Source organism: Echinococcus granulosus (assembly GCF_000524195.1).
Source record: "Echinococcus granulosus chromosome Unknown EG_S00003, whole genome shotgun sequence".
In the NCBI taxonomy this organism is placed as follows: Eukaryota; Metazoa; Platyhelminthes; class Cestoda; order Cyclophyllidea; family Taeniidae; genus Echinococcus; species Echinococcus granulosus.
In genome coordinates, this window is record NW_020170383.1 from 1,868,493 (window position 1) to 1,883,870 (window position 15,378).

Genomic DNA, 15,378 nt, shown 5'->3' on the forward strand with positions numbered 1-15,378 from the left:
TCAACGTTTCATTTGATAAAAACCTTTCCTCACAGCAATCATTTCAGCCGACCTTGAAATTTACCAACCTTATCATTAGCATTCATTTATTTATTTTTAGATACAACGTAGCCACTGAAGGAAGGTTTCATGTTAGTCGATTAATTTGCACAAGTGACTTCGCCTAATCGACCACTGTTAAAATGACACGTTTGGATGATAGCGGAAATAAAAACACTTAAATGTAGTCTTTTCAGACGCTGAAGCTTCTTATAGTGTGTAACGTTGTACAGCAAACTGAATACTTCCTGATGTTACGATTACTATATAGTACTTTTCAGCCCTTTATTGTTTCTCCGGATTATCGCGGAGGTTTTAACAACATTCATCGGTCAAATTTTACTCTTTTATGCATCTAAATTTATGTCTAAATGCAAAATTGGGATGCAAAACTCCGGTCTTTACATGAGATAACCGCAACACAAAGACCTCATTAATTGACGGCAAACATTATTTTTCCTAAAAAATAGAAGTTATTTATTCGTTCGTACTTCTGATTCACAATCCGCGGGTGACGTAAAAACTTTAATAAACATGATTTGAAGGACATTTCGGTTACGTGAACAGTGATCCTGATAGTTGAGGAAATAAAGAAAACTGCCAATTTAGAGTCTAAATTAGTGATCGCTTTAACAATGCTAATTCTAAATCGGCTGTTTATCTGCTGTATTTCATTTCCAGTCTGTAAGCAAAAGTACAGAGGTGAAATACTTCAGACATAAGAATTAATTAGTTTTGCGTTTTTGACCATCTTATCTGATATTACTTGACCTCTCTGTGCTCTGCACCCTTCCACAAGACTTCGTATGCGATCACACAGGGGGCCTTCGCTGTTTACACGCCAATTAAAGAATAGGCAATGATTTTGTTTTTTTTTTTTTTTTTTTTTGCCGAGGATGCAACAATTAACCACGATACGCCACAAAGCTATGGAGATTCACATATGGTGGACAAATTCAAAGATTGGCATAATAAACATTATATTCTGTCACTCTGCTTACATGACTCCTCCATTCACTTCGAATAAGCGGTTGATTTAAATTTGTCTTCACATGTGTTTGGCTTTTACTTTGTGGACTTAAAAAGTAGCATAAATGAGGAAAATACCTGTTTGTAATTTGTATGGTGCGAAATTCGACTCTCGGCTGTTCTTACTAACATAGCGAGGTAAGCCAACTTCACTAACAGCGCGATAATCCTGTGGATGCGCGTCAAGAGGACTTCGGGCACCTAATGACAATTGCAGCCGCTTGAACAAATACTCTTTTGTTTACACAATGGTCTTGCCAATGTCTTTTCCATTCACTGAAATAGCGTTATTCCACAAATGAGTCATTTGGCCATAAACTGTAACATAAACAAAGCAGAGCCCTCCAAGCCATTTCATTAATAATCAGTCATTTTATAAGCCTCTGGGCCCTTTTCCTGTAGGGAGCTAAGTTTCTGCAGTTGTGGTTTTCATGAGATCTCACCAAATTGTGCATCGAAATATGCAGCGCAACAACTGTCTTAGCTCTTTTTGGGTGGAATCGAAACAGAAACAAGTGGGAGTGCTTTGTTTGCATTTTGAGGAAATAGGTGAAAATAGAACAATTTTACTAATTTTACAATTGTGCCATATTCGCATAGAATATTTCTGTTTTGTATAGTTCATTCCCAAAAGACAAAGCAGTCCACACTAGCACACTTTTATGCTTCCGGATATTCTTGTGATCTTTGGCCTTTGCATATTCGTATTCACATCGCCATCGAAAAGTCTGGACATTCCACAGTACTGGGTTATCGATGGGACATTCGGGTGAGGACCGGAAGTGAGCTTGCGTCGGTGTGTTACGGATACATTCACTTTGTTAGCTCATGCTGTGCTGAGTACTAAAACCTGTGATTTCCCAAATAATTTTGTGAATAAATTAACCTTGAACTACTTTAATCATACAGCACTTCATGCTCAAAAAGCTAGATTAGAATAATTTCTAATTTTACTTGACTCACAACAAACTACTTGATACCGTTAGCAGAATATACTATGTTGAATCACATTTGATGACCTGTAGGAGTGCCTTAACCGAAAGTAGAAGAATGAGGAGCAGATTATTTACAAGGCTAGAACAGCCGCAAGTTGTAGCTAGCTCATAGTTCGACGAATGAGTTGGTTGCATTCACACTTACACGATCTACGTAACACAATAGGACATGAACAAGTGGGGGAAAAGACGGGAGAGATTTGCGCAGTTAGGTGTTGACGGTGAAATAAGAAGGTATGGAACCTAAGCACCATCTCATCTATGAAAACAATTGCTTGAAATGCTATGATAAAGGTCGTAGGAGAATCGATAAGAGGCAGATTTGTCATTAAATTAACAGCTCTAAGTGTCAATTCGATAGATGAAATTAAAACCAAGTGAACTGTGACACAGAAGCGTCCAAAATGTAAAAGATGCGGATTGCTTGACAAGCTTACAATCAATACAGCTGAATCTGCGGTGCACCGCTGACATTATGGACCATGCTAGTAGAAAACGTCGAATATCTAAAAATCGGGCTAATTGGTTTTAGAACCGCGAGACTATTATCAAATAAGAGCCTTTTAAAGAATTGCTCAATTTGCGCATTTTTCATTGTAGACACAGCCAATGGCCTCTTTAAGAACCCATCTTCTACTCAGTTTCACAGAGTTGACAATTCAAAAGTTTACTTGAGTAGTCTGGTCATTTATTAAGAATTGTACTGTAACAAGTTAGTTGTTTAACTCTCCGATTAAGTAACGAGTTACTTAGGTGCTCCACCATTGTACTGTCACCAGGCGGCCCGGCCTCCAAACAATTCCAGGGAAGTCCCAGGGCGCTGGAGTACTACAATTCATTTGTGTTTATCTGTTTAGTTGACAAATTAAAAGCAGCACATTTCATTAAGGCTTTCAAATTTTATGTAACAAAGTGGTAACATCTATACGTGTTTCGGAAAATTATGTGGCCGTGGTCGATTTTGGCAAAAAGGAAAATTTAGAGGAGAGCACTCAATGCGGCGTCTTACGCACATATGCGGTGATGAATGCTCGACGTCACAGAGTACGTGATCTGGAGCGATGAGGTGATTTTCAGCCGTTATAAACAAAGGAAGTTCGAGAAATCATAGCTACTGAGTTGGTGCATTATGGAGTATGCAAGCATTCTGAAAAGCACTTATTAATCAGGAAATTACACGAGCATAGCACCATCAGCTTGCAAGCTATTGGTAGTGTAGCACCTCAGCACTTCCCTGAAGAGGTAAGAATGTATAATACTCAGGCTGAACATGTGCTATTGACTTACAGGGGGACATGGGGCTACTGGCGTGGCTCAGAGGTCAGGCTGCCCGGAAGCCGAACAATGGCGGAGCCCCTAAGTGGCCAGTTACCAAAACCGAATTTTAAACGAACAGTTAAAGCATTACAGTTCGCCCAAAACAAATTGCCTCTCTGTTCAAAATTAATCCGACACGGCTAAGGCTGTGCAGGTAAAAAGAGAGGCATGATTATCTTGTGTGCATTTCCGGCCCATAAAGACCTGCACAATAGATCCAGAAATGCAAGTCAAATTGAAAAATGTGTTTACTTTATCGTAATGACCAACGTCTGGAATGGAATTTTCTTCATTTCTAATAGTTCTAGCATTCTAAAATAAAAGCAAAAAGTAAAATAAACAAATATGCCAAAAAATTTACCTATCCTACTGCTTATGAGATCTCCCATACTTTATATCTTCTGCGCTACGGTCTCGCAGCGACACCACAGATAAGTTGGCTTCTGCACATGAGTACTCTCCTTGACTCAGGCTTCCTCGTTTTGTGCTACGAAAACTCGTGAGCATTGAATTTGTAATAATGCCAGACTGAAGCTTAATTCGCTTCGCCCATACGTAATTCCACGTAACCCTTCACCCTAAAAATTAAGTCAGGGGTGCTGAGAGAGAAAAGGCCTTACCTACTTTTGGATTTGCGAGATTCAAAAAACTACGCTTAAACACAAAGAAAACTGATGTCTACGTAGTGTTACGGTACTATCTGCCATTTTCTTTGCAATTTTTTATTCAATAATCTCAATTTCAATGAGCGCCATTGATGCTACAGCCGTATACTAAACAGTGTCCTGGAGATGGGCCACAGTGTCCATAATATGCAGAGGCCAGGTTAGGTGATGTTTTTCGTTTGATAAGTGAATTCGCTAGGAGTGAAATCATCCGTCCTTTTATGTTATTAAACAGCATGAAACTCCGCTTTCTCTTCGTTACTTGATTTGGAGCTAAACTCCCAAACAATAAACCCATTTAACATAGCTGAGTCGTGCAATCATGCGATATTCCCTTTGCCCGGAACACGACCTTACAACCCTACTTGAGTTCCACCATTTAAATTTGAAATTTGAGTTATTGATGTTCAAAATGATCGTTTTCGCCGAACTTGGAACCTTAGCTCTTGAAGCCACTTTTGAAGCACCTTTCCTATTCGAGTAGCGTTGCTTAGGCACTATTTTCATGTAGTAATACCTTTTGATGATAAAATGGAAAAGACTGGGAGGTCTTCAATGCCATTTTAAGTAAAAATTAGGGTGGGTTGTAGGGGGATCAAATGAATCGCAATGTGGCATAACGTCCTCTAATCACGTCTCACTGCCGCAAGCCTAGCCCAATACCCAAGAAAAGTAGAATACTAAGCATTAAACATTTTAAAAGGCAAGACATCCTTTCGCTAATGATGACGAATGTGAAGCATTGACCCCGCGCAGTGATCACTACTTGGAATGGCAATGCGACCATCGATATGACATTATGTCCTCTACCAACGTATTCAATATCATTCTGCCACAGCAAAGGCAGAAGTTATCAGATCTACTATCTGTTAATGGATTTTTCATGGGTAGCGTTTAATCTGATAACGTTTACCTGCATGGATTATTCAACCAAATCTCTACGTCATTGCACTTAGTTTGTTGCTCACAGCAACGTGAAATCGCGGATACAACTCTTAGTTGTGTCCTGTGGGCCAGTCGTTGGACGCCACGCGCAGCCACGGAGGCCGGAAATTCCGCATACTTCGTGATTTTCCCTTTAGGATTGTGTGGTTAATAAGTTTGCCTTACGGTTGTTCCACCTTGCTACTTTTGCCTGTTGGCACAAAGTCTAAAAGATTCTGTATTCAAATACTACACATCAGGGCTCCGCACACTCACCTGGTTAGGTTGAAAAAGAGCATTTACGAAAGTTACAGAGAAGCGTATCTCTTGTTCAACAACAACCTTAATGTCGACACTTCCCACCTCTCGTGATGTCGTATATCGCTAAATGTAATTATTTGCAGTTATTGCTATTTCAAGGTTGCAGAGTACGAAAGTACGCATCAATGTGTATAAGTGCTCTACTTAAATGATACAAAAACACTTTAAAAACAGGGAGTTATGGGTTAAAATAGCACTCATTGGCTAAAATCTGTGCTGAGAAATATCTTTTGGAAAAGTGTTGCGTCCTCCGGGCTCCGAGTGCAGGCTCCCCCATTTCCAAGTCTACAGCCATAGCGTACTGGCAACTCCAAATATGTAAATCGACCAGCAAATGCCTTTGGACTTAATGTCTGGTAACATAATTAGCCTATATAGGGATATATATAGTAATATATAACAGAATAGCCTATAAGTGTAATAAAGTGCAAACTAAAAACTAAGATGCACCAAATACCAATAAAGCGGTATTTCAATGAGGTATTGCAAATGCCATTATAAGTTCGAATCGGTTTGGTTTTCTTTCGTATTACCACGGAGACATTATCGCATAGCGCCATAGAGTGTAAGCTCAAAACGATCGCCGAACAAACAAAAATCAAGAAGTACGTAGGCAACAATGAGACGCGGGTGTAACTACACATTCCGCCATTTAACTTCCTTTAGGGCCAAAAGAGGGCGTGGGAAGACTGTCGTAAGATATGCGAATTAAGTAAATATATTAAACACGGAAAATTCATAGTTAAAAGATGTTAAAAAGGTTAGTAAAGTAAACAAAAAAAAGGAATGAACACACAAGAGATAACTGAGAACGAATCAAGAGAAGGGGAGAGATAGAAGGGAGGTGGGTGACATCATCAGAAAACTGAAAAAAAAAATCATCACGAGGCGGGTCCGATTAATGATAGTGCAAAGGAGGCTGTAGGTAGTCTTTGTCATCGTTCAGGTATACGCCGACGGCTTTGACATGGAAGCCGATCTTCTTGAGTAGTCGGTGATCCACAATTAGACGACCATCGAAAAGCCAGGCCGGTTTGCACATCACATCATAAAGACTCTGGTAGTCTAGACCCTAAACAATCAAGAAACTCCTTCAAACAACTACACAACAAAAAAGGACAGTCATCATAGGTGGCCTATGTATCCTAAAATTTATAGAAGACGACCTTCCCTCCTGGTTCACAACAGTAATAGGCAAATAAAAGATCGCTCGACTCTGATTAAGCAAGAATATTGGGTGACAGAGAAAAAAAGTTTGCTTAAGGCTCTTCAATTCAGTGGGAGGAGAAAGGGTACACATCCTACAATGAAAACAGACATTTATTTTCACTTGTAAATCACATTTCTTGAGTGTGTTTGCACACTAGTGTCCTTAAGCTATCTCATTCACCACGCGCTCATTGTTGAGTCGGCAAATTGGCTTTCGAAGTGGAAGAAATCACCTATCAGGAATGTGAAACTATTTGGCGCGTGGATGTTACAAACCTCTCGATGAGGCAAGCAATCGGGCTTCAAACCATTACACTTTTATAGTCATGTGAGGGATTGGGGGAATATGTAATTAGGCTAATTGTAATTATTTGCAGTTATTGCTATTTCGTAAAGCAATTTACACAGGATTCCCAAGAACCTCATCGCACAAATGACGATTGCATCAAGGTAAAGGGAAAAGAAAGGAGCATATACAAATGACTCCATTGATTCAAATGAGAATTTCAACCTTATAGGCAGAAAAGACTGGCCTTAAATTCGTCCCACTCCGTGCAAATGACGATTGCATGGGAGTTCACAGCAGCCTCCATCGGGTTTCGACATATGGTGACGTTGGCACGAACTACAAGAGGAAAGGTGGGATATAGATAAGAATCTAGGAAGTTTTAAAAATTATGCTGCGGTTTTATTGAATACCAATAGGGATTAATAAGAGAAGCACAAAAATGGCACGCCAAATTGAAATTCAGCATCAAATGTGGCGGCTAGTGACGAAGTAAGTAAAAAGGTAAACACGTTAAAGTCGTGATACATCCTTTAATAGAGCTGATTAAAAAAGGTAAAAGTGAAGGCACAGTTTGCGCGGTGATTTACCTAAATCGGGACTTGAGGTTTCATTGAGATCAGTAATGATTTGTTGGTCGGAGACTTGAGGATCGAAAATCGCTAGATGAGCACACTCGGAGAGAAGGATGGAACATACTCGTATAGCTGGGCTCTCTCTATAGAATAAGGTACAAGTCATCCTGCAGGCCTTTGCGAGAGCGTGTACACCATCTCCGCGGCATTACTCTAAGAAGTTGTAATAATCCCCTACCACCACCTTTACGATTTGTAGGCTTGATGTTGGCGATTATATAGTTGAGCCAAGGCACTCCTAGTGTGGACTACCCAACGGTTGATCCAATACATTAACTGACACTTGAATACAAATTTATTTATGATAAAAAGGAGTGGTCGGAGTGTGGAAGATTGCAAGGATTATTCGACAAAGCTTACATTATATGCATGCAGTATTAACAAAAAAAACGGTCAATTAATCATTCGTAAAATCCGCAAGCTTTTAAACAATTTAACAACCATTTAATCAGCGTTACTATGCTCATACAAACGATGGATGGTCGTCTCAACTCAGTGCTAAATTCTAGATATCTAATGGACAAGTTTTGGGGTGAACAAAAGCTGGAGAGCACAACTTAGGTGCGAGACCAACTTTTCAAATTTAGACTAAAGATACATTATGAAATCGACAACTGAGTGTGCAAGCCAATTTCAGCAAGAGCGTCGTTTAGTTCTCATTCCCTTCTCTCAAAGATGACAATTAATTCTAAGTTAAGAAGTCGCTACTAATATTACTAACCGATGATATTTTTATCTGGTTCTGTTTGAGCAGCAGAGTAAATAGCAAATGTTACAGTCGCCCACATTTAGCTCTGCTGAGTTGCTACTAACGTCGTCGAATAATTTTGATCATACACTTTCAAGAAATACGGCCACGATAGTTGGATCGCATCCTCTATTTCGCTATGTTGAACACAAAACGCAGGAGAATACCAAACGATTTATTCATGCTGTGTTCACGGGTTCACTTAAAAAGTCTTCTTCCGCCAAGCCAACTGATTATGCAAATTTCTGTTAAAAAATAAACTCCACTTCATGGCATATTTGTACCTTTAGAAACTCCTAGGGTTCTTCCGCAAAATCCCGAAACTAATTCTGCAATATCTAGTATCTTCGCCTAACATAGAGCGAGTGGTTTCTACCTCCATCAAAGATTTCTCACTCGAAAACAATAAATGAAATAGTATGCTAAATGTTCATTTCCGCGCAAAACAATCACAAATTACTTCAAGGCAACATATTCAGTTTTAACAAAGTAGAGAAAACACTTTGGTACGGCTAGACGAAGGGAAGAGTGCATGTGGCCGCTAAACCAAGCATATATGATAGAGCGAATATCTCACCACTGCACTGACCTAGTATCCCCAGTGTCTTTTTTAAAGGCGAAGCCGAAGATGGCGACCCTTTTGTCCCGAAGATTGTTAAACATTGAGCGCACAATGGACCGCGAAAATCGCTCTATTTGGTGGTCGTTAAGTCGCAGCACCATGTTCCAATAAGAAGCCACCTCCGGCAGGTTCAGTGACTCACAAATATACGTCTGGGAAGAAAATACCCGAGGCAGTCAACCCCTCAAGATAGGGTGTCCAAAGGGGCATAGTGAAAAACGAACTAAATTCCCAATGTGCACACGGCGCCTAGACGCAGTTAGGGGGGTTCTGCATGTGACTGATCGGGTAGCATGTCTGAGTCAGAAGTCAAATGAAAGTTACTTCAAGCGCACAACTCGACAGGAAACATAGAAAAGAAGCAAAATATGACAGATCTAGATTCCCCTCAAACGCATCCATCACCAAAGCACTTAGCAATTATGCTTAAATATACTGACCCTAATCGCATTATCGATAAGGTACATGTAAAAATGAACAGAATCGCGTCGAATTGACGCGAACTCATTCCAGCAGACGACTTACAAGATTGAGAATATCTTTACGGAAGCAGCTGCCACCGAAACCGAGACTGGCTTGAAGGAAATAAGGACCGATACGAGAGTCGCGACTGATAGCCATGGCGACCTCGCGGACATCAGCACCCGTCGCCTCACAAATCGCCGAAACAGCATTAATACTGCTGATTCGCTGGGCCAGAAATGCGTTGGCCGCCTGCATGAGTCGAAGGAACCGGCTACACAAATGACACCTCCAGATCTTCCTTTTATGAACGCTAGCGCTAATTGCTACACCGTTTACTAGGGTTAACAAAGGCATAAAGAGTTACCTCTGGTAACACCAATTACCACTGTTGGATTGCAGGATAGGTAAAAAACCAAATTCCGTAAAATTTAAAAGGCATCATAGGATGTAAAATTTTCATTGAACCATTTACTCTGTCCGAATCTCAAAGTGCCTATCTATTGGCAGGGAGGCAAAATATTTCTTAGGAAATACGCACACGAAAACCCCCACCATTTGTAGAAATTATACCACAAATACCGTGATTGTTTGCAGAAGTGTGCGACAAGATGTCAGTTTTAAAATACAAATAAACGCCTATATTAGTTTTGATGGTGTTAAGAGCCGAATAAGTGGAAATAAAGGAATGCAATAAAAATGAGAATGTGTACTACTCACGAGTTTGGAGAGCTCTGAGGACCAAACGGAGGTGAGAAGGATTCTTTCTTCGGGAATCCAGTGCTTGTAGACCCAAGTGAGCATCTCCAGACCGCGACGGCCGGCAGGCGAGTCCTCGTCGCCACCAATAAGAATGCGGTCCGGGTAGAGGAGATCGTTGATAGCCGTGCCCTCGGCGAGAAACTCGGGGTTCGACAGGACTGTATGATCGAGCTGATAAGAGTATTGTTAACGAAAAATTCAGTTTTTGCGAGACGATATTAGTTGCACAAGTAGTTGAGACCAGCACATTCAAGGACTCACATGACTGGGTGACTGAAGGTTTAAAAGCTCAGCTACACGAGCTGCAGAGCGGACCGGAACCGTGCTCTTTTCGACTACGACCTTCGAAGTCGTGAAGCAAGAGGCTAACGTTCGGGCTGCTGCTTCAAGTGTGGTCAGATCTGCAGCGCGTCCCTAGGGAATGCCAAATTTATGTTCAAATAGAAGGGTTCGTCGACAACGTATATTTGTGTTTTTGTACACGCCAAAAAATAGGATGTCTAGTTTAAAAATTACGAAATTTCATAAATATGTGTGCATCAATCGTAAAACAAATGCAACATTAAACGATACGATTTGAGTTCAAGATATTTAAGAACTAGGCAAAAAGAATTTAAGGCAGGGATTGGTCTTTCATATGAGTGGAAGGAATTGTGGCTGTAAAAACTACTCAGCTGCGTTCAAACAACTTACCATTCCGATTCCATAATTCTTTGTGGGGGTGTTCACACAGATAAAAATAATATCCGCTTCACTAGCGTGCATATTAACATCCGTAGAAAAATGTAAGTTCTTCCCTCTACAAGCTTTCACAACATCCAAAAGACCAGGCTGAATGGAAACAAAATTTTTAGCGGAGTTATTAAAACTTATTGAACCCACGAGAAAAAGTGTTCCTACCTCTTTAATGGGGAGTTTGTCGGAATTCCAAGCGGCGATTCTTTCCGCATTGCAATCGACGACGGTGACTTGAATTTCTGGACATTTAAGTGCGATCACAGCTGAGGTTGGTGTACCCACGTAGCCGGCCCCGACACAGCAAATCCGATCAACTTTTACAGGTTGACTTCTCATTATAATCTAAAATACCACGGTCATCAATGAATAAGTCAAAATTGACCTCCAACTAAGGCACAACAATCCATAATGAATTTGATTACTTTGCAATGACATGGGTCAAGCGGGAGACAAACATTAGAGAGTACGTTCTTAGTTATATATATGCTTGTCACGAATGGAATACTACGTCTCTGCAAAAATCGTATTCACATAAAGCCAACAAGGATTTAAGACTTAAAAGACGCAAGGCATTGAAAAGTTTTAGTAAACAAAACAGAAATACGATTGCAAACGAGCTTACCGTAGGGAAGTAATGAAAAGGCCGCAAAAACAGACGACTGCAAAGCCATGCTTATTTAAATAACTTACAAAATAAAACAAATTTTGGGTCCCTAGGTAACGTTAAAAAGCTCTTCAAAGATGGTGAAATACTTTAAAAATAACATTTTACCTCCTAGGCATTTAATTAGCTATTACATCTTTTACGGTAGTACTGATGTAAACTATTTCCTCCGAGATAAATTGAGGGTGGTTTTTAAATAGCCTATTTCAAATTATTCCGTATTATGGCGCTCCAAATCCTAAGCATTCTAATGGTGTTGCTGAAAATGTATTTTTAACTTCCAGGACAAATAAGGCTATAAGCATGATCTGGAGACCACACCGCCAATCTGAAGAACAATCTACGGAGTCTTAAGTGCTTACCTAATCAAAAACAGTGCTAATCTAAGTGTCGGCATATTCTATCGTTCCGTTATTTTGATCTTTATTAAATCCCTTGATTCGGCCATCACAATGTAGCCAGAGCGGCAAGATTAACACCCATGAACTTCCCGCAATAGTGATTGAATTTCGCTTAAGAGAATATATTCGATATTATCGTAACCGATGTGTCGTGGTGTTTTAACTGGAATAAAACTTTTCTATGCTTTTGAGCTAATATTAAGTGAAATGGGAAATGAGCAGTCCTAAAACTGCTGGAGACTGGACAGTGCTCTACAACGAGGATATCTCGTTCCCTATAGCTAGTCACAGGAACACTGGTTTTTAAAATGGAGTCTGTTAATGAAGTGCGAGCGTTAAAATAGTTCCATAAGGATAGTATTTTGCGTCTGCACCACTTTGCTACTTGGCTCTTACTTTATTGCCGTCTTAATCTGGGTTCGATTCTGCTAGCAGAGGGGTAAAGAAAGCATCGGTTATTGCCCTAGTTGACATTTAATGCAGGCAACAAACTTCTGCAGATTAGTCACTGCTAATGACGCTTCGGTCGTTGGTAGTACTCCCACAGACCACGGGATCAGAGTAGGTATCAAAAGAGGACGTCGTCTTCAACCTGTCCATTTGGAGTCTTTACGGTGTTTCTCCCCAGCTCCAGAAGCCCTTATTCTGCCATGTTAGAGATTATGACTTTGGTAATCAACACAAAAGTGGTAGTACTTTAGAATCGGATCCGTTTGTAGCTGCTACTTTTGAGCGCCTTAAGTCCTTTTGAAGTCGTAAGGAGAGGTTATAATATATCTGATGGTGTTATTGGCATACGGAAGAGCTAAGATCATTAGCATGGTCCGAAAATCATGCTACTTAGCGGGGTCGCAATATACTTTATACTGTGCATAAGTGAATTTAGAGTCCAACGAATTATCAAAGCATCAAGGTACCACTATGGGACGAACTCTGATTTGTTTAACACTTCTTTCATGATTGTCACCAAGTTACGATTTTCGACCATTATGATTATTCAGGCCGAATTCCTTCTATTGTAAGGACTTAGGTTTCTTGATGACACAACAAGTCAAATTTTCGAGGAAGTCATTATAATGAAGCCATATTTTATTTGCTTATATGTTGAGTTATATAGAAAACTTGGTATCTACAGGTTGTGCCCCTAGTCTACGGCTGGCCCGAAATCCGTGGAACTATCCTTCCACCCTTTCAGTGCGTCTGTAATATACAATGCTACGACTTTTAAAAGGGTGAATACACTGCATCAGTGGGAATGGCAAGACGTCCTAATCTAAAAGAACATCAATAGCCAATTCTATGTGTGAATGCAAAGTACTTACGTCGTGGGAGAGGGAATTTGCTACAGGTGGGTAAATTTTTGAAGACGCTTTACATAAAGGTTAAAAACGACCCCTGCCTTTGGCAAATTTCCTCATCCCGTATTCCGTAAGAAGGGCACCAACAACTGAACCGACACCAGACTTAACAGATTTCTAAAAGCTTTCTAAGTAAATTTTCACGGTGCCCATTTGACGATGGTAATTGCTCGAAGACCGGTACGACCGTGTCTCTACTAGCTGCATGGAACCCGGATCTATGTCTTGCAGCACTGAAATGAGAAAAAGTGGGATGGAAGAATAAATGCAGAATACCAGCTCCGTTAATCTACTTAAAGTCTCGCCTTATATTCAAAGTGTTTGCGTTCGGGCCAATTTTCTTATGACTAGAGATCGTTCTGCAAAAGCTTTTTATTGAAAAGTCGTCTAACCTTGAACATTACGAAGTCAGTCCACTTGTCTCTCCAAGTACGGTTCAAAATAAGACGAAAATTTGAATGTATTGGAACAGCCAAGATGGATTAGTAAAGCTAGAATCGGATGCTTCTCTGCATGCAGGAGAGTTTAATAGCTGACGTTTTCGGTTAGCTAATGACTTTTGAAGCGGAGGCCACATTTTGATGGTCTTTAAAAAGACTGAGTGAGACCTATCCTTAAAAGAAAAGAAGACGTGTATGTTCAGTGATTTGCAATATTGTCCGTATTTTCAATTGCAACCAAACATTAGCCTCTGTAGGTTGTGCTTTTACTCGGTGGCTTGGTCGTTAAGTCGTGCTAATATTCCATGTATTGAAACACTTTAAATGTTTGTTTAGCTTGAACTCTGGCTGTGTTAGTAAGCCAAGCCCAACAATAAGTCGACGACATATATCACACCCGAGTATTATGCCTTTTTTTATTTGTAGGGCAAACTTGGGGCCACAGAACGTTAGTTGGTGCTACTCTGGTACAATGCGTCCTCAAGAAAGGCATTTAACACAGTTTGCGTTACTGAACATCAAAATGATTGTTTCAGTGAAACGGAGTAACGAATAAACCAGACTCGTTATGCGCTTATGAAAGTGACATTTCCACTAATGTGTTGATCGTGCAAAGTCACCCGGTGGAGTATGACTCGGTGGCTATAATGAGGTCGATGAACCCCTATGCTTTAGGGATTATGTGTATTACAAGATTAAATCATGTATTGAAATCATTATTTACGAGAGAGGTAAAACGTACCAAAAAGAGGGTATTTGATGCAGCTACACTTCTTATATGTATATATTTTTTTGTCTAAGTTACGAAACTAACACTCTAGAAGATCATATGTAATACGATAGTGGTTTATCCCTCGGTTCTGGTGAGGCGCCACTTTTGTACTTTGAATTAGTTCCCTTGTACCTCGCTGGGTGGGCTGGCCTTTTGGGCCATGCCAATAGCCCAGACACCTCCTCCGTGCTGAATATATATATATTCTGCCCGAGTATTGTGTCTTCTTTCGTCTTAAGGGAGTCTCGGGACGCTACATTGGTGGCAGCGGAAAGCGAACCCGATCTTGAAAGACACGTATCCTGATTTTCTACTTCTGCGTGATAAGCCTTAGTGGGGCGGAAGAAGTACATATGCTACGGATGGGAGAATGGTGATGACTCCTAGCAGAAGGGTTGATGTCGACGTCTACCCTCGGCATCTCTCCCAGTCCCGTGTTCTGCAGAAAAGCTATTAACAACTGAAGCGACACTTGCCGTGAACCATCTGGAAGTTTTGTTACGGATTTCCCCTACCGTCCCCCATGGACCTGTTTTAAATCTTGTATTCCCTTATTCAAATCTGCTTTTAGGCCAGTGTTCCTGCATCTATCTATGGACACGCATGATGGCCGGCGCAGTTCCCCGTCCTGAATCAAATCCCTAAACCGGACGAAACCCTAGATCCAGTCAAGCTGCCAAGAGGGATCAATGGCGTTGAGGTCAAGTATCCCCGCAGTTGTACACTAATTTGGTGACTGGCACGGTCGGCTCGTGGGTGTTTCCTTACTGCACTGACAACGTTGTAATGGCTGACGCGGGAGGTTGACTTGCTGGAGCGTCGGGGACGACACTCAAAAGAGGAGGGAGGCTATGTAATACGATAGTGGTTTATCCCTCGGTTTTGGTGAGGCGCAACTTTTGTACTTCGAATTAGCCCCCTTGTACCTCGCTGGGTGGGCTGGCCTTTTGGGCCATGCCAATAGCCCAGACACCTTCTCTGCTCTAAATAT

The 15,378-nt window shown here is 40.7% G+C and overlaps 1 protein-coding gene across 1 annotated transcript; it reads right to left on the minus strand. All coding sequences in view use genetic code 11, as the record gives it.

Annotated features, from left to right (window-relative positions):
- Nucleotides 1–6,188: 6,188 nt before the first annotated feature.
- On the minus strand, nucleotides 6,189–11,423 carry EGR_00886 (UDP-glucose 6-dehydrogenase; the record flags this gene model as incomplete). The annotated part of the gene is made up of 10 exons (XM_024490135.1): nucleotides 6,189–6,355; nucleotides 7,029–7,124; nucleotides 7,376–7,503; nucleotides 8,758–8,942; nucleotides 9,316–9,504; nucleotides 9,973–10,185; nucleotides 10,276–10,428; nucleotides 10,708–10,845; nucleotides 10,915–11,094; nucleotides 11,367–11,423. 10 exons carry the CDS (start codon nucleotides 11,421–11,423, stop codon nucleotides 6,189–6,191), a joined length of 1,506 nt encoding a protein of 501 aa, XP_024355538.1.
- Between the last annotated feature and the right edge of the window lie 3,955 nt (nucleotides 11,424–15,378).